A 25,845-nucleotide genomic window follows, 5' to 3' on the forward strand; every position below is an offset into this window, starting at 1 on the left:
GCAACGTGCAAGCTGTCACAGCTCCGGAGTCTAAATCCCCATCTTGGGCCCAAGGCCGAAGCTCCTTTCATCCCTGGGGGCGGTAGGAGGCTGTGTCCGAAAACTTCCACATGTCTTCGCATCTCAGGATGATGCTCCACCCAGTGAATGCGGTAATGAAAACCAAAGGGAGGAACAAGGGCTGAAGATTGGAGTACTTCAGGGTAAGTCTTGGCAAGGAGATAGGCAGCGGTGGTGCAAAGACCACCTTCTGAAGGACTAGATCTCAAAGCAGGAACTGGATCAGTGTATATTCCCCAGAGATCGCTGTTAATGAATCAAACTGAGCTTTCTGGCAAACTCTGAGGACAGATTCCAGTTTTCTCTAAAGACCACAAGCAATGGAGAATCTACAGCGACCTCAGGTATGGTTTTCCAATGGTTCATTCCTTTTGCTGCCATTATTATTATTATTATTATTATTATTATTATTATTATTATTACTACTATTATTTGCTTATACCCCACTCATCCAACTGGGTTGCCCCAACCACTCTATTACCACGACCAGAATTTCTGCCTTATCTGTGAGGCCTCAATTGTTTGATGTTGCATTTCGTTCTGAAAGTGTGTAGATTTAGCCAGTGCTTTTTTGGGGGGGTGCAGGGGTACGCATACCCCTAAACATTTTGTGAATCTTTGTACTTTTGTCCATTTAGTGTACAGTGCTACCTTGGGTTAAGAACTTAATTTGTTCCAGAGGTCTGTTCTTAACCTGAAACTGTTCTTAACCTGAGATACCACTTTAGCTAATGGGGCCTCCCGCTGCTGCTGCCACGCGATTTCTGTTCTCATCCTGAAGCAAAGTTCTTAACCCAAAGTACTATTTCTGGGTTAGCGGAATCTGTAACCTGAAGCGTCTGTAACCCGAGGTACCACTGTATTTGTTTTTCCCAATTTGAACTATAAAATGGTGGCTTTCTTGAGTCAAAATGAGAGTACCCCTAAAAAAATTTTTTTTAGAAAAAATAAAGCACTGGGTTTAGCTACAGTAAAACTATGCAAGGAAGAGCCGACAATCAGGAAATAGGGTTTTAAACCCTAAATGCATTTTGAGACTAACGAAAGGGTTTCATTGACTGAAATTTGCAGAGATTGCTTGGTCGGTTCAATAAGGTCCATGCTATTAGTAGGCAGTTCTTTCTCCCGGGAGTGTTAAGTAAGCCTTTCAACTTTGCGTTCTCGACCCAGAGCTCAGGGGCGTTTTCAGGGCCCCTACCACATCCCGCGCAAATTGTTGAATCGCTTGCAGCCTACCAATGTTAAAGAACTGACAATCTGCCAGAACATCAGGAAACAAATTTCATACCTTGAAAAGTGTGTGAAGGAATGGATGTCTTGACCCGTGCATTTAAATCTGCCTTATGCCAAGTCAAATCCTTGATCCACTTAGCGTAGAACATAATACAGTACAGTACTATGCTCTCCAAGGTCTCACATGTAATTCTTCCATGAAAAACTATGGGGAGGTGCTGAGTTGAGTTTCTCCAACAGCATTTATTTCTCACAGGAGGAAAATCAAGGAATGCGATTCGTCCTGATTTTCATGTTAATTCTCTTCACCTTCCATTAACAATTTATATTGGGTGATAGTCAACTAAGTTTTACTCAGAGTAAACTTGTTGAAATTAATGAACATGACTAGAATTGTAGAATCATAGTTGGAAGGCGCCCTGCAGGTATGTGCAGTTGTCCCATACAGGGATTCAGCCTGCTACCTTGGCATGATCAACACCACGCTTTAACCAACTGAGCTATGCAGATGAAGTTAGTTCCACTAATTTCAACAGTTCTTCTCTGAGTAATGATTAGTTGGCATCTGTCTGTCTCGGAAGACAATCGAAGGGTGTGCCTTCAGGAGTAAAGTCAAACCACTAGAGCCCTTGTCCCCTAAATAATTATTTAAACATTCCCATTCTTCTTTCACCAATTTTTAGGTTTATCTCTAATTGCATCTGTCAGCTTTGCGAGCTCCAAGTACTCGCACAATTTGACTACCCATTCCTCTTTAGTGGGTGTATTTTTATCTTACCAGTGTTTTGCCACTATAACCCTTGCTGGTGACCCTTGAATGCTCCCTGATACCAAGATGAGGGATTCCTTTGGAATGCAGATAGAGAGAATTGATAAGAATAATGATCTGTTGTGAGCTTGACAGAAGTGTACAATCGATGAGCTTTCCTGCTTTGGCTCATCTTCCTTTTTCTTTTTCTCTTTCTTTTTTTTTCTATTTTTCTTTTTTCTTATCTTTTATCTTTCCCATAGTTGCTTATGTTCTGTGTCATGTGCTTCGATATTTTTTGTAGTTCTTTTAGTTTTTTTCATTACTATTAAGGAATTTTCCTTTGTAATTTTGGTTGTCTATATTTATATGTACTTGTTTAAAGCAAAAAAAAAGAGGGGGGCGAGAAGTCAAACCATTGGAGAGTTCCTGCGCCCGTTGTGGCTCTAGAAACCGATCCTGTGTCTGGTGGTGGTTGGAGAATGGATGGCGGCTAACAGATTGAGGTTGAATCCTGACAAGACAGAAGTTCTGTTCTTGGGAGACAGGGGGCAGTCAGGTGTAGTCCTGAATGAGGTAACCAGGGCCGTCCATATCCAGGGGTGGAAGGGGTGTGGGGCACTTAGGTGCTGAATTCTGGGGGGGCGCCTGGAGCCCGCCGCTGAAGCCGCCTAAACTCTTAACTATCTACCCGTTATGAAATAATAAATAATTTTGATCAAGCTAGAAAAACAAAATACATATATACCTAGGTATTGCTGAAATATATACCTACTGTTTCACTAAAGGACTTTCGACTTGCGCTCATTTACCAAAGACACACCGTGCTTGTCATTCACAACGGCGGCGCTTGTCAAACTCAGCGATGGCGCTTGTCATTCACAACAAGAGATAAGGCATAAGCGTGGTGTCTGACATAAGCATAAATTATGTTAATTTGGGGGCTAACCTAAATTTGGGGGTGCTGGGTGGATCTTTGCACCCTGGCGGCACATATGCTAAAGACAGGGCTGGGGGTAACTGTGCACCTGAAGGACCAGGTGTGCAGCCTGGGAGTCATTTTGGACTTATAGCTGTCCATGGAGGCACAGATCAATTCTGTGTCCAGGGCAGCTGTCTACCAGCTCCATCTGGTACGCAGGCTGAGACCCTACCTGCCCACAATTTGTCTCACCAGAGTGGTGCATGCTCTGGTTATTTCCCGCTTGGACTACTGCAATGCGCTCTACATGGGGCCACCTTTAAAGGTGACCCAGAAACTACAACTAATCCAGAATGCGGCAGCTAGACTAGTGACTGGAAGTGGCCGCTGAGACCATATAACACCGGTCCTGAAAAACCTATATTGGCTCCCAGTATGTTTCCGACCACAATTCAAAGTGTTGGTGCTGGCCTTTAAAGCCCTAAACGGCCTCGGCCCAGTATACCTGAAGGAGCGTCTCCATCCCCATTATTCAGCCAGGACACTGAGGTCCAGCGCTGAAGACCTTCTGGCAGTTCCCTCACTGCGAGAAGTGAAGCTACAGGGAACCAGGCAGAAGGCCTTCTCGGTGGTGGCACCCGCCCTGCGGAACGCCCTCCCATCAGATGTCAAGGAAATAAACAACTACAGTGGTACCTTGGTTTAAGAACAGCTTAGTTTATGAACAACTTGTATTAAGAACGCTGCAAACCTGGAAGTAGGTGTTTAGGTTTGTGAACTTTGCCTTGGAAGCAGAACATGTTCCGCTTCCTGTTGAGTGTGTTCCAATTGGAAATTGAGTCCCCCGCTGCTATGGGAAAGCACGCCTTGGTTTAAGAACGCTTTGGTTTAAGAACGGACTTCCGGAAAGGATTAAGTTCGTAAACCAAGGTACCACTGTATCTGACTTTTCGAAGACATCTGAAGGCAGCCCTGTTAAGGGAAGTTGTTAATGTCTGATGTTTTACCGTGTTTTTATTATTCTGTTGGGAGCCGCCCAAAGTGGCTGGGGAAACCCAGCCAGATGGGCGGGATATAAATATTATTCTTATTCTTATTCTTATTCTTATTCTTAAGTGCAGTAGGCCAGCTCCATCCTGATACACAATGACCTGCGGGACCCAAAGAACAAACTGGAACAAAGGCTCATGCAGTCGTACCAGCTGCTGACTAGGGGTCTTTTGGAGGAATGTCAGTGCTGGGTCATTTCTTTTTATAGGGACCCACCAGGCCTGCTATTCTTAAAGTGTGGACTGGACTCTCAGAGGTGCCGGGCGGTGGCATGAACTCTTTCCTGACACTTTGGACGTTTATTTGTCTGAGACTTTTGGGGGTTGGGAGGAGGAAAGAGCTTGCCTTGCGGTCATGACAGCAAACCATATTTTATCGATTTGCAAATAATTAAAATGACAACAGTGTTAAACAGGTAAGGCTCAATGAGCCAAAAAGGAGTGCATATAATCATATATGAACGTTCTGGTACTTCCAGGTTTCGGCAGTCCGTAACCCCAAAAAACGCAACCTGAAGCGTCTGTAACCCAAGGTATGACTGTAGATTCCAATGTATAGTTAGCAGAGTAACAACTTAAACACTTTGCAGGATTCCCCCCAAAAATACACAAGAGGCAATTGTGTTTCATGCAGCAGAGCTTTACAGTGGTACCTCTTACAGATAGGTAGCCGTGTTGGTCTGCCATAGTCAAAACAAAAAAATTTTTTTCCTTCCAGTAGCACCTTAAAGACCAACTAAGTTAGTTCTTGGTATGAGCTTTCGTGTGCATGCACACTTCTTCAGATACCTCTGAAGTGGTACCTCTGGTTACAAACACTTTGGGTTATAGAGTCCGCTAACCCGGAAGTAGTACCTCAGGTTAAGAACTTTACCTCAGGATGAGAACAGAAATGGCGCTGCCGCCGTGGGAGGCCCCATTAGCTAAAGTGGTACCTCAGGTTAAGAACGGTTTCAGGTTAAGAACAGACCTCCAGAACAAATTAAGTTCGTAACCAGAGGTACCACTGTACTGCTACTGAAGGCAAATGAGCATAATGGTCACAATACACGCAGGATTGGCACTGTCCATAAGAAATCCAGTTACAGCAGACTTAACTTAAACTTACAGCAACTTAACACTACATACGGAACACCACACCAGAAAAAAAGAGTGAAACCCAGGCTCCTTCTGGCCTCACTATTACAGTGGTACCTCAGGTTAAGTACTTAATTCCTTCCGGAGGTCCGTTCTGAACCTGAAACTGTTCTTAACCTGAAGCACCACTTTAGCTAATGGGGCCTCCCGCTGCTGCCGGGCTGCCGGAGCCCGATTTCTGTTCTTATCCTGAAGCAAAGTTCTTAGCCTGAAGCACTATTTCTGGGTTAGCAGAGTGTGTAACCTGAAGTGTATGTAACCTGAAGCGTATGTAACCCGAGGTACCACTGTATAATCAGCATGACCTTGAAAGAAAGACATAACAGAACCAGTTTAAACCAGCTGTACTCAGCTTCTCTGAAGAAATAACCCAAACATCAGGAATCTTCTTTCACACAGAGAAGCTTCCAGAACCTTCTTGAATTAAGTAGAACAGGAAAGATCTCTACACATCAGATCAATACTTTCTGCACTAAGAAATGCAAACTGACAGATTGATGGTGCTGGAGGACCCAGGTTTCAGCAGGTGCTTTCAGTGCCCGTTTGAAAACACTGGGAAAGCCGTCAATGGCAGCAAAACAGCCTATGCTCCACTGAACACTTGGGGAAGTTGAAAATGCCTTACCCATCATTCATGGAGATTTGTGTGCTGCTCTAATGCTTGCCCAAAGGCACGGTTCCTGCAGCAATGTTCTTGCCTTCTTGGTGCAGTCTCAGACCTGACTGAAACACCACAGCGATGGCTAGCGCTAGCACTAGGCCTGTCACAGAAAGCCAAGACAGACCCTCCAAGTGTCCCTATTTTCCAGAGATTTACAGAAGCAATCCCAGTTTCTGATTTGATCCTGGAATGTCCCACTTTTTCTTGGGATGTCCCTGAAACTGAATTTCCAGTGCATTTTCCTGCCACTTTCCAAGCCACAAACGCGTTTTCGTTTTCCTATTTTAAAGTGGATCCAAAAAGTGTTCACTGGATTTTGAATAAATGTGCAATTAATTGTTACCATTTTGAACTTTATCATGTTGTTATCTTCCTTCCTTAGTGGCTGGGGTCACCCAGAGTGGCTGGGTCAACTCAGTCAGATGGGGGGCATATAAATGATAAAATTGTTGTTGTTATTGTTGCTGTTGTTGTTAACCCACTTTAATTGTGCAAAAACCTAAAGATCTGGTATGTGTTGGAATCCCTCTCACCAAATACTGAGAGTTTAGAGGCATCCTTGAGAAAACTTGCCGCCATTACTGATCATCTCGCTGATTATCCCCCAATTATAATCTCCTATGGAACCTTGGTGTTTCCAGGAACGGAGTTTGAAAACGACTATTTCAGTAGCTTCTGAACAGATGGCTCAGTGCTCAGTACAATTAAGGGATTATCAAATGATCTCTCAAACCCATGAAATGTTCAGGGAGTTGTATTTGTTCATTGAGAGCAGCTAATCTTTGTCTCTGCATCATCTTTGCTTCACAGATCCCCAGCGTGTAACTGAGGAGGGCAGTCAAGCCCAAGAGAAAAGGTCATCGAGACTGAAACAAGCATGGGCAACCAAAACGACAACAAACACCGCTTGCGTTGAGTGGGCTGGATGACCGATGCCAGCAGGAAAGGAGAGCCAGACACATCGCCCGCCCTAGATGAGTCAGACCCCGATCTAGACTATGAAGAAGATGAGGAGGACGAAGGGAGGGAGGGTGAGAGGGGAGAATCGGACACCTGCAGCATCCTTTCTGATGACTCTGTGTACCCCGTCTATGAATCAGCTCCGTCTGCCAGTGGTGATGGCACGACGCTCACGTTCTACCAGATCTGTCTCAAGAACGATGCAAAGCTATTGCAGGAGAAAATTGACGGAGGGGTGACCAGGGAGGAAGTCATGGAGCTGGACATCAACGGACGGGTAACTGGACTTCTCACAGCAGCACCTAACAGCTAGCAATAAAATGGCCTAGGGGTGAATAGAAGGCCATGACTCTTAGCCATTCCTTAGAACAGAGCCATAGCCCAAACATGGCCATTCTCTAGTCCAAGAAACCATCCCTAGCATTGCTGTCCCTAACAGGAAGCTATGGTAAACCATCCCAGCCATGCAGTGAATTCGACATGCCTTGTGGGGTGGCGACTGCACAGCAAAGTGGTCATTGTACCGCTCCACTGTGTGTTGGTGGCTAGCTCCATCAATTTTCACTGACTACGTGTTTGGCGGGGTGGCACCAAGTGGGGTGTGTGAAACAAAAAGCAGTCAAAGGCATGAATGAATTAGAGAGTTACCTGAGGAAGGCCATTTGTCCACACTACAACCGATCTGGTAATGTCCGGGAGCCAACAGGCAGAGCAGGTCATTCACAGGTGTGTGTGTGTGTGAGAGAGAGAGAGACGCTTGGCAAAGTTGCAGTTAGTTTCTTTATTAAGGAAAGCAAAACACAGAGAGATATATCTAAAGGGAAAGCCAGTTGTTCGAACCGGCTTGTAGCGCCTCCTTCACTCCTGTGCCCTCTGTTGTCAGGCCCTTTCCTCTGTGATCTTCTGCTACAGCGAGCTCCAAGGGACACCCTCTGTGTCTGCCTGGCTCGCTTCTTGGCAACACACAACAGTCGTTCTAGGCATGGGTTGGGGGCTGGAAAGCTATCATCAGAGAAGCTGTCAGGGTAGGTCTGAGGGAGAACTGCACGGTCTACATCTCCTGTGTCCTTGCTGTCCGTCGGCACCTGTATCCAAACTGGAAACCTACTCGGCCTGTTCTGTCTCTTCGCTATCCCTCAAGAGCCCTGCTTCTAACAGTTCCCAGCCCATCCTCTCCTCTGAGGTGTGGCCAATGTCCCACCACCAGTCCCCAGGCTCGAAATCCTCTTCCTCTGTGCCTTTCCAGGGGAGGGGTGCTTAGTTATGCAGATTCCACATGTAAGTTCTAGAATCCCATGCTTATGCACTGCTTCTCCCCAGCCCTTTATCCCAGGATTGAAATTAGGACTGAGTTAGACCATCAGTTCATCTAACTCATTACTGTCCACACTGACTGGCAGTGGCCCTTTTCAGGTTTCAAACCAAGAGTCTTTCCCATAACTGCATACACAGAAATGCCAGGGATTGCTCCTGGGAACTGTTCCATGCAAATCATGCTTACTGAGCCACAGCCCCTCCCCTGCACTGGCAGCACTGATGCCCTGCTATCGATAACGCAAACAAAGGACTTTGTTCCTGAGTGGTTTATAAATATCGCAAAAGAATGGAAAAAAATGAAATGTGTTATCATGGCGTTCTAGCCATCCTCGTGTGTTCAGTTGTACTTTCTTTCCACGCACAGTAAACAGAGGAACAGTATCAGCCGCATTTTGTATTTACAGTGGTACCTCGGTTTTCGAACGTCTCCGTTGACAAACGTTTCGGTTTTTGAACGCCGTAAACCCAGAAGTAAACGCTTCCGTTTTCAAACACGCCTCAGAAGTCGAATGGCTTCCACTGAGTGTATATGTCATTTTTCTCAATTTTCTCTATTAAATCTGCAGGCCGCCCTTTACGCCTCGGTTTTCAAATGTTTCGGAACTCCAGCGGTCTTCTGGAACGGATTATGTTCAAAAACTGAGGTGCCGCTGTATTTCATAACAATTTATATACTGCTTGATTGTAATAAAACCCCAGAGCAGTTGGCAAAAGGAATGAACAATAAAATTAACAATTAAAAACAAGTATTTAAAGCATTAAAAAAAAGTAATTTAGGGTGTGTGTTTTTTTTAAAAAAAGCCACAACCACAACATTTGTGCTACGTCCTGACGGATAGGTAGCAGTGGCAGGAATGCAATAGGAGTGGCTGTTATCGCTGAGGTGCTGGAAACAATCAGTGACTGGAGCTCAGGCTTTGTGTAGCTGCTGGGAGAGCATCGGAGTCACCCCTGGGGCAGGAAGTGCCATCTTGTTGGGACCAAAGGACTGTGTTTCTGGAACGGGCAAGATAGGCAGGAAAGATATACAAGAGGTAGCATCTCTTGCTCAAGTGGCTGAACCTTAACACCTGTTCCCTTTTCCTCCACAGAACGGCCTATTGGTGTCATGTTTCAAAGGCTTCGTAGACATTGTCACCATTCTCAGCAAATGTCCCTACATAGATATCAATCATCAGGACAATGATGGAAACACAGCACTCATGATAGCAGCTCAGGCAGGTAGGAAGTGTCCTGCTTTTATACAGTTGAGCAGGGGTGGCAGACAGAGACAAGGGAGGTTGGGCATCTGGCCAGGATTGCTCTACTTCCAATAATGACTTCAGAGGCTACTAACCCTGATGACAGGCTGCGTTCTTCCTCCGCTTCTGGGTACCGGTTGCTGGAAACTGCAGGGCCAGTGTGGTGTAGTGGTTAAGAGCAGTGGACTCGTAATCTGGGGAACCGGGTTCGATTCCCCTCTCCTCCACATGCAGCTGCTGGGTGACCTTGGGCTAGTCACACTTCTCTGAAGTCTCTCAGCCCCACTCGCCTCACAGAGTGTTTGTTGTGGGGGAGGAAGGGAAAGGAGAATGTTAGCCGCTTTGAGACTCCTTCGGGTAGTGATAAAGCGGGATATCAAATCCAAACTCTTCTACTCTTCTTCAGGGTGGGAAAGCACTCTTGCACAAAGATCCTCCTTTTGGGCTTCCATAGGCATCATTTTGGCCACATTAGGAACAGGATGCTAGACTAGATGGGCTGTTGGCCTGATCTAGCAAGGTGCTTAATTATATGCTTAATTACGAGCGAGCAGATGATAGATAGATATAGATAGATAGATGATAGATAGATAGATAGATAGATAGATGATAGATAGATAGATAGATAGATAGATAGATAGATAGATAGATAGAGATAGATGATAGATAGATAGATAGATAGATAGATAGATAGATAGATAGATAGATATCTTATGATTTTTTCGAATTAGCGTTCTGGCAATGAGAAGTAAAAGGGGTTTACTGAAAGGTGACAATGAGCTCAGGTTGGAGATGGCCATTCCTCTGTGAAAATTGGAGCCAAATTGTATCATCTCAATAAAGATCAAATTTGATGAATATTCTGAAGGCAAGATGTGCACATTTGAATTCAGGCCTCTGTTGGCATTCCAGATTTGCAGAGGAGTTACTGTTTCACACTTCCTTCCCTTCCTAATTTATTTGTCTGTTTAGCACCCTGTGATTAGTTTGTGCAGACTGTAGCCCAGACTGCATGTAACACAAAGCCAAACTATGGCTAAGTGCGAACAGGCAAGGGTGCAGTTTCCCAGAGCAAGAAAGGTTGCCGGTTCTTTCTTCCCCCAGTCCTGCTGCCGACATGCTACCTGGAGCTAAGCTATAGCTTGGCTCTATGGAAATCCAGGCTAATGGTTTGTCTCGCTCCCAACAAACCACAAGCTGTTACTGCAGTTTGTTCTTGGCAGACCTCTTCCAAACTCTCAGGTTTGGACGTAATGCTAAGCTAAACCATGACTTAACTCTGCAAAGCAACCACTCTTGGTCTTGCACCCTCATCCTGCCATGGTTTGGCTGAGTATTATGTGTGAACAATGCCTGTGATTGATAGATGGCTGAACCACAAAAACAGACCCAATTAAAAAACAACTCAAGACGGTTAAATTCACCAAAAGTGAAATGGAGGGGATATGAAACAATGGAGGAGATAGATATAATATAATAATAATGGTCACGAATCATAGCATCATAGAGTTAGAAGGAATCCTGAGGATGATCTACTCCAACCTACTGCAATGCAGGAATATTCAGCAATCCCTTATGGGGATCAAACTTGTAACCCTGGCGTTATCAGCACGAAACTCTAATCAACTGAGCTATCCAGCTGATCTGTATTTAAACTAGAAGAGTGTGTTTGGAAGTGTATCCACTGTGTTCAATCCGAATGCATTTTTCTTTCTCCAGGATTGAACTCTGCAAGAAAGAAGCAGAATATGGCAGTGCTTTTTGCAGAAGCAGTTAGCTGTGCATAGCACTGATTGGCTGGTGCCTGTGACTTTACCATGAAATATCCTCTAGCGTTCTTCTCCCAAACACACCTTTTAAAATAATGTTTCCTTTTTCCTTATTTTATTTTAATGGAAAGCACTTTTAAAAATAGGGGGTGGGAAATAAACTGTCTTTCTGCAGCATGGAGAGAAGGCCAAGACTGACAGCTGAACCACTGTTTGATTGGCTGGTATTTACATCTATCATTCAAATTCTGAAGCTCAGTGGAGCTTTACTGGCAATCATTGTAGGGCTTTGAGGATCTGGGTAATGTGATCCGCCGCAATTCGCTAGGTAACAGTCAGGCGCTGGCATTCTGCATCAGCTGCAGCTTCTATAACATCTTTAAGTGCAGCCCCACCCCCATTGTAGTAATCTATTTTGGAAGTTATTAACACTGGTTAACTGAGGCCAAGCTGTCCTAGTCCAGAAATGGCCACAGCTGATGGATGGATCAGTCACACCTGAGCCTGGGCATTACTCGCCACCGAAGACACTTGAGCCACTGGCAGTAATTTAGAATCAAGGAGCAACCCCCAAGCCATGAACCTAGTCTTTTGGAGGGCTTCACAGCGACACAATGGTGATTTGGGCTTGTGTCAGGCTGGTAGACATCAGCCATGCACAGGGCCGTCTTACCCATAGGTACTAGGGGTGCTGGACACCCGGGCGCCAGGCTCTCAGGGGCGCCAGGCCGAGAGTCTGGGCCCCGAGAGTTGAGTTTGGGGAAGAGCCCACCCATCGGTCAGAGCACCACAGTGGGCTGTTCTGTTGCGGGCGGTTCTGTGCCGTGAGTTCAGGGGTGACCGAGCCAGCAAGACGCTGAGGTGGCCGGCCGGGTCTGCCATCCTGTGCACCTGGGACTGGGCAACTGGGGGGGGTGCACTGGGCAGATCTTTGCACCCTGGCACCCCATATGCTTAAGACAGCCCTGGCCACTCAATTCCCAGAGGAAAGGAAAGTCTACATGGACGGGAAAATAATCCATTGTGTGTTAACTCTTGTGGTCTTCAGTGCACGCTAAAGCTCTGAGAAACATTTCAGTGCCTAACGCCGTTTCCTTAATCTCTCTCTCTCCATGAAGGACACATCACTATTCTCAACTATCTTCTGAACTACTATCCAACACTGGAGCTGGAGGTGCGAGACTTGCGGGGTCTGACTGCACTCATGAAGGCTGCAGTACAGGGGAGAAACGACTGTGTTGCAGCTTTGCTCATGGCAGGTATGTCACTCCTCATTAGCCAGTTCAGGAGGAAAGGATTTTTAAATCCTTTTTTTAACAGCTGCTGCTCATCCTTCGAGTGTTCAGCAGTGGCTGCTGCATCTAGCTGCCATTGCCGTTTCCTACAATGCCCCAATAATGAGGCTGTGTCAGTAGCATTGTGGGAAATTAAGGTGGCAGCTAGATCCAGCCACTTGGTGCTGCTTAGAGAGCCAAGCACCAGCAGCCTGGCCCTCCAAGTGTCCCTATTTTCCAGGAGCACTCCTGGATTTACAGAAGCCATCCCAGTTTCTGATTGGATCCCGGAATGTCCCGCTTTTCGTAAGGACCTCCCTGTTTTCATCAGAGAAATGCTGGAGGGTATGGAGTTATCTGGCCCCTGAGCCAAGGAGATAAGCAACTGTACAACCTTTAGAAGACATCTGAAGGCAGTCCTGTATAGGGAAGTTTTTTAATCTTTAATGTTTTAATATATGTTGGAAGCCACCCAGAGTGGCTGGGGCAACCCAGTCAGATGGGCAGGGTATAAATGTTGTTGTTGTCGTTGTTGTTGTTGTTGAGTAGGACGTCCCTATTTTCATCAGAGAAATGTTGGAGGGTATAAACAACACATCAGCAATGGGCCCTGCCAGCTGTCTGAGAATGCCCTGAGTGTGAGGAGAGACAGATGGCTCAAACACCCTGGCATGCCTTACCTATGGAAACAAATCCAAGGGAAGGATGTTTTTCCTTTACTATTCAGCCTCCAAAGCAAATACAGTTCTCCTGTTTGATCTACAGTCGTACCTTGGTTTTTGAACGTCTTGCGACTTCAATGTTTTGGCTCCCAAACACCGCAAACCTGGAAGTTAGTGTTCCGGTTTGCGAACTTTTTTTGGAAGCCGAACATCCAACTTCAATGGCTTCAATGGAGTGCAAGAAGCTCCTGCAGCCAATTGGAAGTCGTGCCTTGGTTTTCAAACGTTTTCGGAAGCCGGACGGACTTCCGGAATGGATTCCACTTGAGAACCAATGTACGACTGTGTTTGAAAAAGGCTGAATTGTTCAAAAACACAAAGCAGAGGTTTCATTCAAGACTGAGTTCCCAAAGAGTCTCTCGATAGCTAGTGACTCTTCACTCACCTCTTGTCAACACTGAATAACTCACATTAGGCGTAACTTCTGATAAGCCCCCTTAGTATTTGCAATCCTAGTACTGTACTCCAATATTTCCACTCCTGTGCCAGTGATGGAAACCAGAAGCTCTGTCTGCTCACGTTCTCTATCTAACTCTGTAGATGCCTTTTCACTTTGTACCTACTGCCATCTGCAGGCCCTTGCAAAGGACAACATGTGACCGGTTCATGAGTGCCCCAGTGCCATCTAATGGCAACCTGTGGGCCAAATTAAACACGCAGGTTTTGTGCCTTTTTTTCTATTTAGTCCAAATAGGAAAGAGGTGTGTGTGTGTGTTTGTGTGTGTGTGTGTGCTGATTCAGGATCAAGACTACAAGTTAGGGGTTTTTAACCACTTCCTTACTCACCATGAACCAGATGAAAGTCACCCCCCTCCCAAAAATATCGCTGCTCTCACCCCACAGAAGGACTCTTCCCATTGGTTCCAGCGCAGGAGAACTAGGGAGATCTTTTCCTGCCCAAAGGACTTGTGCAATTAAGGCATGCAAAAGTTATATGGCCAGTACCATGTGCAATGAGCCCCATGGAGGTGTCATGGCGGGAATGGTCAAATACTGAGGAGGAGCTCAGGTGTCAAGGTGCTGTCAACGAGCCAGGGCAGGCACAGAGCAGGCGCACACACAAAAGCCACGGAATGCAATTAGCTTTTTATTAGCAGAAAAAAACAGCAATAAAGCAATGTCCCTGGTTTGTCTTAACTCAATGAAGGCGTTGCTGAAAGTAAGCCCTAGGTATGCCCTTCCCCTCTAGCCACTCATCTTGGATCCCTCCCTGGCAGACGAAGGCTGCTTCAAGGGGATGGCCTCCTGCTCAGGGCCAGTCTGATGCATTGCTCAGCAACATGCAGAATCCTCCACAAGCAGGGAGTCACAAGGGGTGGAAAGTCAGCAGGACTGGGACTGTCCGCACACCCACTGGCTCTCAGCTTTTAATCCTGACCTGCCGGGCCCTCCTTCTCCTGGTGCCCCTTGATTGCTCAAGTGCCCTGTTTTTATCAGCTTCCAAATCATCCTTTCCATTGATTGCTCCTCAGTTTCCCACCACCAGGCTCCGGGCTCTAAGGTGTCATCCCTGGGGGGCTCTTGGGAGGCACTCTTGTTCATCTAGCCAGTCCAAGCTCTCCCTGGGGGGTACGGAGTCTCAGTACTGAACTACCCCCATCCCCTGCCCCGTTCATTCTGCACTATATAATGAAAGGGAATGGACCACAGCAGGCTCCCTAAAACCTTGCGATTTCTCCTAGGAGCCGACCTCGCAGCTGTGGACCCGGTGAAAGGAAAGACAGCGCGGGAATGGGCAGCCCTGACGGGGCGCTTTGAAACAATTGTCCGGATCCGAACCCTTCTGCAGCGCCCATGCGCCGAGCAGTTTTGCAGCAAGTACATGCCGCAGTGGCCCGCTCTGCCCGAGCTGGTGGCGCAAGCAATGGCCACAAAATCCAGAGCCAAGCGGCTGTCGGAGACGATATGCTCCACCTTCACCATAAATTTCCCACACGACCCTGAGCCGGATGGCGTGATGGACCACATGGTGCGCATGACCACTTGCTTGGCCAGCCCGTTCGTGGGCACTGCTTGCCAAACCGTCTGCCCAGACAGCCCGCCGGAAGTGGGGAAGCAGAGACTCTCGGTGCCCGAGATCCTGAAGGAGTACACGCCGGATCCTGATGCCAAATCCATGGTTAGTGCGTCGGCCTGCAATGGCCAGATCATGACACCCGCCCGGATTCTGGTGCCCTACCGGCCCCCCAGCACCATCGTCAAGCTGCTGTCGTTCCCCTTGCGCATGCGCCATAACAGCATCTACCCGGTCCCGAAAATTGAACTCACCAAGTCGCCTGCTCAGTCGCCACCCAAGGAGAACGTGCCGCCACGTTCTCAGGACAAGCACATGCTGGAGCTGCCAAAGTGGCGCTATAAGGAGCTGAAAGAAGCGAAGAAGAAGAAAGAGGAGGAGGAAGGGAAACCCAAGAAGAAAGGGAAGGGAAAGGGGAAAGGCAAAGGCAAAGGCAAAAAGTCATAACAGCTTGAGGGAGGGGAGCTGGACAGATTGGGAAAAGAAACTGCAGTCAGCTCACATTCCAAGTGTAAATTTCAACTCGCAGATAGATCACTTCCGTCATAATTCATCAGTCTCAAAAGTAATTTTTAAAAGGGATGTTTTGTTTACCTTATTCCCTGATGACTGACCCTAAGGACTATTATGTAGTGTTTGAGCACAATCGAGGTTCCTTGCTTTAAGTCACTCACCCCTATCCAGATCCCCCAAAACATCTCGATCTCCCAGTGTGGAAAGCAGCTTTTTCAGAGCATCAGAACTTAATCCCTGTTCTCCCTGTTTCCCAAGAGAGAATGTGATAATAACCAAGATTTATGGCTTGGCTGTCATTAATCACCACATAATTATCTCTGTCAATGGAGTGTAGACAGTAGATGACTAGTCCGCCATCTTCCTCTCCCCGGAAGTCTCTACTCCAGTGGTTTTAGATAACATTATTGCCCACTCATCATTCTTGACCAGCTTTTGCCAGGCTAAGGGACTAACAAATGGGATGCGTGGAACAGGACTTGGGTGCTTCTTGCAGAAGGGAACGCAGAGTAGAGCAGTGGAAGTGGAAAGTGTTTAATCCCCATCCTGCCTGCCATTTCTCAGCTCCAAATTACCCATTCTCATCAACCCCCATTTCCCATTCTCCCAGGTTTCAGATGTGTGTTTGCCCTTATGTACAGAGCTCTAGGGCAGAGGGGAATTTGGAGAGGATTTGGAACACACACACCCCAATGCACACAAACACACACTTCTCCGCTCTAATTTCCCTTCTCTCAAAGCAGTTCTGTTTAAAAAGGAATCGGAACGGCCACATACATTCACATCAGCGCTGGATTTAGGATGGTGTGGGGAGTTCTCCCACTCAGGGCACCAAGCTGAAGGGGTGCAAAATAACAACAACCTATATTTATACAGGTACCTACTGAGATGTTCCATAAAAATGCAACCGTACCAAAAGGAATTATTGTGAAAGGAGGCAAAAGGAATTATTAGAAAGGGAGCAAAAAAAAAAATCCTTGCTCAGGGCACCATATTACCAAAATCCACCCCTTTTCACACTGATGGTGTGACATATAGTTCACCCCTAAGACTTCAATCTCACCAAGCCCTTGTTGCTTCCAAGGAAACTCTTTCTACGTTAAGGTGAAGATGGAAGTTACATTGGTAGATAAGCAGGGCTGGGTTGGAAATGCCCTTTCCACCTTTAGTGCAAATTACCGGTATATACCATTCTATTGGGACGCAGGTGGCACTGTGGGTTAAACCACAGAGCCTAGGACTTGCCGATGATCAGAAGGTCGGTGGTTCGAATCCCTGCGACGGGGTGAGCTCCCGTTGCTCGGTCCCCGCTCCTACAAACCTAGCAGTTTGAAAGCACGTCAAAGTGCAAGTAGATCAATAGGTACCACTCTGGTGGGAAGGTAAACGGCGTTTCCGTGCGCTGCTCTGGTTCGCCAGAAGTGGCTTAGTCATGCTGGCCACATGACCCGGAAGCTGTACGCCGGCTCCCTTGGCCAGTAAAGCGAGATGAGCGGCGCAACCCCAGAGTCAGTCACGACTGGACCTAATGGTCAGGGGTCCCTTTACCTTTACCTTTACCTTTACCTTTACCATTCTCTTGCACCAGATTTCAAGCTCTGGGATGGTGGGCAGCAGAAGTGGACTGTGGCTAGCACTTGTGATGTCATCCAGATAGCACAATAGCACATGTGATGTCACCTCCCATATCTCCAAAGCGGTTTTGTCCTCGTTTTTAACACCTGTCCTGAAAACTGTGCAGCTGGGAGGAAGATGAGCGCAGTCTCTATAAGTATAGAATCCCCAGTGACTTCTCTTTAAATATTACTTCCGTCTTCACCCTTAGCAAGACCCCAATGTGCTCTTCTCAAAATATTCACAGTTCTCATACAGATGCAAAGAGACTCAGATTTTGCCATAGCCCTGTCAACTATACCCCTGTCTCACAACCGTTTTGCATTTTGCTGACTTGGCAAAAAGTTCCTGACAAATCCCATCTGTACCGTAAGCCTTACAGTAAAGTTGGGATTTGTCAAAATTTCTCCGCAATGCTTTTTTCCAAGGCTTATTGTTTGCAGGGAGAGGAAAGGGACACACACATACAGAGAGAGAGAGAGAGAGAGAGAGAGCCTGAGAGGGCAGGTTCATTATTTAACCGCGGAAATTTTGGATCCCCTCCAAACCAGTGTGTGAGAGAGAAAGAGACAGAGAAGGAATGACTGACTAGATGACTAAAGTATGTTTGTTTTGCTTGTGTGTGTGTATGGCGTGTGCTGTACATGTGTATGCATGGATGCATGGGATGTGTATGCACATGTGTTGGGGCACTAGAGAGAGGGTGAGGTGGCCCTGCCCACTGCCAGCTTTAGCCACTCCCACTGTGTCCACACCCACTTTTGGTTTGATCCCACCCACCACTACCATGTGGCCTCCAAAAGGTTGGCCTTGAGGAAATTCAGCCCTCTGGCCGAAAAAGCACAAAGGATCACAAATTTCAGAAATAAACAGCTCCGGGGAACAGGAGCTACACAACCAGCAGCAAATTTAATGCTGAGAGGAGTTTGCAAATGTCGATGGGTTCCTTCTTCCACCCCAGGGATACATCTGCAAGTGGACTTCTCCTGCTTGCGGTATGGTGCTTTTAGGACCTAAAGTTCACTTCAGAAAATGGTGCCGCAAAACCCCATGATGGTGACATATCTTGGATAATTTGGACAGGGCAGGCCATCCTAGCTCTGCTTTTGTGCACATAGGTTGTCCGGGCTGACCTAAGGGGATCTTCCAAGAGGGAGCCAGGAGGCCTTTATAGACCTTCTCAGTAAGGACAGCCTGGTGAGCAGAGTCACCCCAGCAGCTGGGAATCCTTTAATTCCCAGAGACGTACTTCACTTGGGGCAGCTGCACACAGCGCAACAGGAGCCCAGTTCTTGCCATTCCTGATGCCTTGTCCAGGGAGAGCTTATTTTGCTGCTAGTGGCTCTGTGTCCTACTTTACAAAAGTGCTGTATTCCAAGAATACAGGAGGCCCTCCAGATGTTGTGAGCTACAACTCCCATGGCCTATGATTAGGCACTATGTTGGCTGTCCCTGCTCCATTCAAAGAGCTCTCTGGTGCCAGTCCAGTTTAAGAGGTAAATAGCACAGGTGCACGTCAACAGTTAGCACCCGGGCAGCAGGCTGTGATGTCACCTGGTTCCAGTCCTCCCTGCTATGATGAGGTGTACTGTATTTCTATGTGAACTATAGTAATTATTTCTAAATTTGCACCTGTATAGATCAGGCATAGGCAAACTCGACCCTCCAGATGTTTTGGGACTACAACTCCCATCATCCCTAGCTAACAGGACCAGTGGTCAGGGATGATGGGAGTTGTAGTCCCAAAACATCTGGAGGGCCCAGTTTGCCCATGCCTGGTATATATGATACGCACATTCCATGCAAATCTGCCCTTGTTTATCCTCTTTTGTTGGTGATGCATGTCCTCCTCCTCCTCTTCTTCTTTTTGCAATGATTAAGCGCCCGCCCTATATTACTGGGTGTGTAGGGTGGGCCAGGGCAAAAGGAGAAGGGGCCCTTTACGTCTTCTTGATTTTAGGAAACCCTTAATAAAACTGAAAGTGATTGCTGTATGTGTGTTTATTAATAAACAAAACCTCAGAGCTGTGTCCGCTTGGTTGTTGCTGTTCCCATCACCGCCAACAGGACCGGATTAGATTAGAGGAAGCTTACAAAATAGTTCTGTGCTGATACCTTTGTGTTAAACAAAATAAAAATCCATGAGGCCACTAAAGTCACTTACCTTGGACAGAGAAGAGATGAGCAAGTTGATCATATTCATAGCAGGGCAGGGACTCCTTAGAACTGCAGTCACCACCAAGGAAGCCAATGGTAGCTTCCCAGTATGCCCCACGGAGGACCTTAAGGTCCATAAATAGCAACACCCTAGAGGTCCTGGGCCCTAAGGAAGTCAGATTATCCTCAACCAGAGCCAGGGCCTTCTCAACACTGGCTCCGGCCTGGTGGAACGATCTGTCTCATGAGACCAGAGCACTGCAGGATCTGATTTCTTTCCGCAGGGCCTGTAAGACAGAGTTGTTCCGCCTGGCCTTCGGCTTGGAATCAATTTGATTCCCTCCCCCTCTTCTTTTTTTCTTTCTCCTCCTGTGATGGAGCTCCTATTTGGGGACTTCCCTGGCTTTTTTCTGGCCCACGTAGGACCAGTCTGGAAAGTTAGCCTTGGTGAAGACTTGACGTTTTCATCCCCCAAAACGTTTTTGATTTGAGTTTCCATTGAAATGAGGCTGTATTTTAATGTTTTAATGTTGTATTTTAATCTTGTTTTTAAGTTGTATTTCAATCAATTTGTTTTTATATCAGGTGTTAGCTGCCCTGAGCCCGGTCTTGGCTGGGGAGGGGAGGGTATATATAAAATTATTTATTTATTTATTAATTATTATTATTATTATTATTATTATTATTATTATTATTACCAGGCCTGAGGCAAATAGCTGCTGGGGGGACGGTCTCTACTGGACTGCAGCACAGGTAGAAAACAAAACACTACATCATGTACCATGATGCTGATCAGGACCTCTCTCGCCACAGATGCTCTTATAAAGCGCTTTAAGGTTATTTTTTTAGAGGCAACCAAACAATAACCAAAAAAAAAAGATGTTTTCTGCTCCTCCCAATCCCAGCAACATGGCTCAGTGGGAATGTTCTGTAGCGGCATTACACAATATGCTGAAATAGCAAATGAATACAAATTCCCAAACCTGTTATATGTGCCAAGCTTCTGTATTTTCATTTTTTCTAACCTAGCATTTCCAAAATATCTCCAAGCAACTGTTAACATTGCTATGAAAACAGTCAGGAAAGCTCTCAAAGGGACAAATGAAGCAATTGTCAGTCTCCTGAGATGTTTTTGAACCTGTACAGAATTCTGCAGCATTAGTGCTGTATATCATAAACAGTTAAAACCGCAAAAGACACCCACGAGTATTTGAGAATCATGCAGAATTATTTGTTGCCTTAGAGGCAAATGTGATAGTAAAATAGCTGTGTGTAACCCAGCTGCTGAAACATTTGTACAATAGGTACAGAGCATTTAAAAGAAAATGTAAAGACCCCTGGCAGTTAAGTCCAGACTCTGGGGTTGCGGCGCTCATTCGCTTTACTGGCCGAGGGAGTTTACGTTAGTCTGCAGACAGCTTTCCGGGTCATGTGGCCAGCATGACTAAGCCGCTTTTGGCGAACCAGAGCAGCGCACGGAAACACCGTTTACCTTCCAGCCAGAGCAGTACCTATTTATCTACAGTGGTACCTCAGGTTACATACACTTCAGGTTACATACGCTTCAGGTTACAGACTCCGCTAACCCAGAAATAGTACTTTAGCTTAAGAACTTTGCTTCAGGGTGAGAACTGAAATCGTGCTCCGGCGGTGCGGCAGCAGCAGGAGGCCCCATTAGCTAAAGCGGTGCTTCAGGTTAAGAACAGTTTCAGGTTAAGAACTGACCTCCGGAATGAATTAAGTACTTAGCCCGAGGTACCACTGTACTTGCACTCTGATGTGCTTTCGAACTGCTAGGTTGGCAGGAGCAGGGACTGAGCAATGGGAGCTCACCCTGTCGCAGGGATTCGAACCACCGACCTTCCGATTGGCAAGCCCTAGGCTCTGTCATTTAGACCACAGCGCCACCTGCAGCCCCTACAGAGCATATAAAGGTAAAGGACCCCTGACAGTTAAGTCCAGTCGCAGACAACTCTGGGGTTGCAGCGCTCATCTTGCTTTACTGGCCAAGGGAGCCAGCGTTTGTCCACAGACAGTTTTTCCAGGTCATGTGGCCAGCATGACTAAGCCGCTTCTGGAAATCAGAGCAGCGCAGTGAAACGCCATTTACCTTCCTGCCACAGCAGTACCTATTTATCTACTGGCACTTGCGTGCTTTCGAACTGCTAGGTTGGCAGGAGCTGGGACCGAGCAACGGGAGCTCACCCCATCGCGGGGATTCAAACCGCCGACCTCCTGATCGGCAAGCCCAAGAGGCTCAGTGATTCAAACCACAGCGCCACCCGCAGAGCATATACAACCACCCAATTATATCCATTTTGTACCAGATGAATGATTATGACGACTTCCCTCTAAGGATACTGGGAATTATAAATTGCAAACAGGTTCAAATGTCAATGGAATTAATCTTGCATGCTTAAAACATTGCATGAGTAGAAAATGACATTTGCAGGTCTGCCCATCCCTAGCTCCAATACAACTTTGCTCAGGTGTGTATGTAAAAGACGAGGGTTAGAATTCAGTGATGTCCACTTCCAAGCATTCCGTCTGCACAAGCATTCCAACTTGCCAGACGGAACAACACCCCCTCTTCCTGCTGGGGGCACACAGGGAGGGTTGCCATATTTTGAAGAGCAAAAGACAGGACATATTTGCCGACTTTTGCTTTTAACTATGGATCGCTAGGGCGACTGTCCCCATGAAAAAGAGGATGTGTCCTGGAAAAAGAGGACATGTGGCAACCAGTGGAGAAGTCCGGCTGCACATATTCTGTGTCCTTGCACAGAGATTCCACTGATGGGGCTGGTGAGGTGAATGCACCACTGCATAGGTGTAATATTTTGTGTGTTCAGACCCAGAAACCTCCCCCCTAAATAAATTCACACTTGACTCAAATTTTTGGTTTGGTTTTTGGCAGAATTTAGGCCACAACTTTACTGATTACAGAAAGTGACTGGTTGCATGGACTCTGGTTCGACTAGCTCCCTGCCATGCAGGGAGCACTGACCCAGGGTTCCAGCATACGTCAGCCAAGGGTGAACACCTGGATAAGTGGAAAGCCGGGAACAGGCTATCTCCGCCACCCAAATGTCCCCCCTGGACTCAGGCACAGGCACAACTCCCTCTCAGGGGTTGACCAAACCATCGAGTCCCTGGATTCCTTTAACGGAATACCCTTCACATAGGGATGGCGAGAGCGTTCTCCCATCCCTATCACCTGAACCAGAGCCTATCCACAACCTTACAAGTTGTGACGATTTGCTATGCGGCAGGCGAAACCCAAATGGCAACAGCCAATCAGCCAAAGGGGGGAAATTCCTGCCGTGCCCCTGTGCCAACGACAGACGACGGCATAGCAAGGTCAAGCGCAAAGCCCTAAAAGTAGGGAGAGGTGGGCGGGTGTTCCGAATGCACGCGCCGAAAGAGGAAGCTCTGGGTCACTTGCATGGGCATAAATAGGTCCCTCAAACTGTTTAGACTGCGTCCCATTGGCCAGATTGCTCCCAGCTTCGAGGGACCTACCAATTGGGTGTTGTGCCTGACCAATGTACCCATCCACAACACAGGGTGTTGGTTGTCCAGGTCTCACCGCAATACGTGCCCTCTTTAAGGGAGGACCCAATATATCACATAATCCTGCAACAAAGGAAAGAAGTGTGTCATTAAAGACAAAATTAAATGAGGAAATCTCTGCATGCAGAGGCTACACCAAGACCAGCAGTGGTACCTCTAGTTGCAAACTTAATTCGTTCCAGAGGTCCATACTTAACCTGAAACTGTTCTTAACTTGAGGTGTGCTTTCGCTAATGGGGCCTCTTGCTGCCGCTACGCCGGCGGCACACAATTTCTGTTCTCATCCAGGGGCAAAGTTCTCAACTCGAGGTAACTCTTCCAGGTTAGTGGAGTTTGTAACCTGAAGCGTTTGTAACCTGAGGCGTTTGTAACTCAACGTACCACTGTAGTAGGGGAGGAAGGGAGGAAGGAGCCAGCACTAAGGGAAAGAAGTTGAATCAACAGCTCAGGGTTCTTTCCCCAGCTGTGACTGAGCCCTGGGAGTACCCAAAGTCTCCACTTACTGGAAAGATGTACTTAAATATTTTTTGAAGATTTAATTCACAATTTGGGGTTGCACAGTGTGCATAAGAAGAACACATGTCATATGTGTTATGAGTTCCTTGGAGTTCTGATGATGTCTTCTCCCAAGCAAGCTATGCATTGCTGTGAAAACGGTCAGTTGTCAATTTCACAGTCAATTTATTGATATGCCACAAGCAGTTCTGTGCTCAAAGTGGTTCACACAAAAATCAGAGCCCAAGTATAGTAAAGATTTTATATATACAGTGGTACCTCGGGTTAAGTACTTAATTTGTTCCGAAGGTCTGTTCTTAACCTGAAACTGTTCTTAACCTGAGGTACCACTTTAGCTAATGGGGCCTCCTGCTGCTGCCGCGCCACCGGAGCATGATTTCTGTTCTCATCCTGAAGCAAAGTTATTAACCCGAGGTAATATTTCTGGGTTAGCGGAGTCTGTAACCTGAAGCGTATGTAACCTGAACTGTCTGTAACCTGAGGTACCACTGTGTGTGCGTGTACACACACACACACACACACACACACACGATAGAATATAATGTATAACATCACTGCAACATATCACTAAAAATGCATAACATCACTGCAACATATCACTAAATTAACCAAAGCAGCAGCACTTGATGTCCGGAGACTATTTTTGACATCAAAAACTCAGGAGAAAATGACAGCCACCTGCCCACTGTAAAGTTCCCTTCCCTCCTCCCAGTTTCTCTGATTTACTAGTCCTACTGCAATGGAAGAGGCTTACTTCGGGTTTCTTTGTTGTGTTGGGCTGGACAGAGCTATATTGATACGGAGAATGCAATGTTTTAATTCTGCTTGCAACTGATTGAAGTGTTGCCTCAGGCGGCAGCATTAATCAGCTCTAGCAGTGCGGGGGAGGCCAAGCATTCCCATCCGACATGCCCTAGAGACCCATCAAGATTAAGAAGCTGACTGGTCCAATCTCCCCTTATGGACCCCGAAGGGGTAAAAGGATGAACTTAGAGTGTGACGATCGGAATGAGAAAAAACAGTATGTAGTCCTAGGACTACACGTAGGACTACAAGAAGTTTTGTAAGGAGAAATATACAAAGTGTTACAAAGTAGAAAAAGATAGAGATATTGGTTATGAGTTTGAAATGTAATAGGGAAGATAAGAAATGCATACTGAGAGATTAAACTGGAAAATTTTCAGACAGGATTGATGGAAGTCAGAAAATTGAATAAGATGTAAAAGTATGTGTCAGAGCTACCCTAGGTCCCAGCTCACAAAGGACCAACGCTGCTTCGTTGTTAAGTATAAAAGTCTTTATTGAAGTTCAGTTTCACTTCCAGAGCCTCAGCGCGCAGCCCCACGTCTCAAGTGTCAGACCGCTGATGCTCCGTCTGAGTCTCCTCCCCCTTGACACCAATTTAAGATTCTAGCCTTGCTCCACCTTCTCCGCTGCTCCTTCCTCCTCTGGGTCCGCCTGCCCGCCGGGGTTCCGCCCTTTCTAGCCTCTTCTCCCGCTGATTCCCCTGAGCCTTCTCCCTCCCTCCGGCGGGCTTTAGGAGCTGGTTCCCCATCCGGGTCTCCTGCTGTTCCGCGCGCCTGCACATTTGAACTTGGCGCGCGCGCCCAGCCAGCAGCTTTCCTCCTGACCGTTCCACTGCTGCTGTCACTGCTTCCCCCTTCGGGGGGGGGGGCTAGCTGCAACTGACCTCCCCTCCGTTGGAGGCGTGGTCAGCCCTGACTCCCTCTCTGGAGGAGACACTGCCCCTGACACATGTGACTCTTCCCCCCCACTACGCTCTGGTGGGGAAACTGGTCCCGATCCTCCACTGCTGCTTTGGGGTTCCCCTCTGGCTCCCTGTTTCTGGTGCGTCCCCCCTGGGACCCCCCTTGCCCTGACCATCGGCGCCCCCTTCTGGGAATCTTCTGATTCGCTGGAGAAGCTCATGGAATCTCTCGGGCCACTGTCATACTCCCCTACGCTGCCCTCAGATTCTTCCCCTTCGCTCTCCCAATCCTCTCTCCCCAGTGCTCCTGCTCCTGATTCCCTGACAACGTCTGAACAACTTTTTTTGAAAAAATCCCTAAGCCGCGCGGTCACAATTTCAGCAAAAATCTGACGTTCTGCACTTCACTCAAAAATGGTGCCAAGCTGTTGCAAACGATCCCCTGAAAGGTTTTTCGGTGGAAACAGATGGGTTTTTATCATCGGAAACAGAATTAGCCCTCGACGTCTGATCAACTTTTTTTGAAAAAATCCCAAAGCCGCGCGGTCCCAATTTCAGCAAAAATCTGACGTTGTGCACTTCACTCAAAAATGGTGCCAAGCTGTTGCAAACGATCCCCTGAAAGGTTTTTCGGTGGAAACAGATGGGTTTTTATCA

The 25,845-nt window shown here is 47.0% G+C and overlaps 1 protein-coding gene across 2 annotated transcripts; it reads left to right on the forward strand.

Moving 5' to 3' along the window:
* The first annotated feature begins 345 nt into the window (after positions 1-345).
* LOC310755625 (photoreceptor ankyrin repeat protein-like) lies at positions 346-16,883 on the forward strand. Of its 2 annotated transcripts, XM_083598843.1 has the most exons (5): positions 346-404; positions 6,621-7,047; positions 9,179-9,308; positions 12,216-12,356; positions 14,776-16,883. In XM_083598843.1, the coding sequence occupies exons 2-5, from the start codon at positions 6,736-6,738 to the stop codon at positions 15,552-15,554; spliced, it is 1,362 nt and encodes a 453-aa protein (XP_083454969.1). In that variant the 5' UTR covers positions 346-404; positions 6,621-6,735; the 3' UTR covers positions 15,555-16,883. The 2 variants fall into 2 exon arrangements, with proteins under 2 accessions (XP_083454969.1, XP_083454970.1); XM_083598844.1 differs by lacking the exon at positions 346-404 and having other exon boundaries at positions 6,598-7,047.
* Positions 16,884-25,845: the final 8,962 nt, after the last annotated feature.

Source organism: Podarcis filfolensis (assembly GCF_964270895.1).
Source record: "Podarcis filfolensis genome assembly, chromosome: 2".
Taxonomy (NCBI): Eukaryota; Metazoa; Chordata; class Lepidosauria; order Squamata; family Lacertidae; genus Podarcis; species Podarcis filfolensis.

What these genes read in the sequence shown, in the direction of transcription:
- LOC310755625 (XM_083598843.1), top strand. Translation starts at nt 6,736, where the DNA reads ATGACCGATGCCAGCAGGAAAGGAGAGCCAGACACATCGCCCGCCCTA. An exon ending in AGCTGGACATCAACGGACGG is followed by an intron (nt 7,048 to 9,178) that starts GTAACTGGACTT and finishes TTTCCTCCACAG; the next exon opens with AACGGCCTATTGGTGTCATG. An exon ending in CATGATAGCAGCTCAGGCAG is followed by an intron (nt 9,309 to 12,215) that starts GTAGGAAGTGTC and finishes CTCTCCATGAAG; the next exon opens with GACACATCACTATTCTCAAC.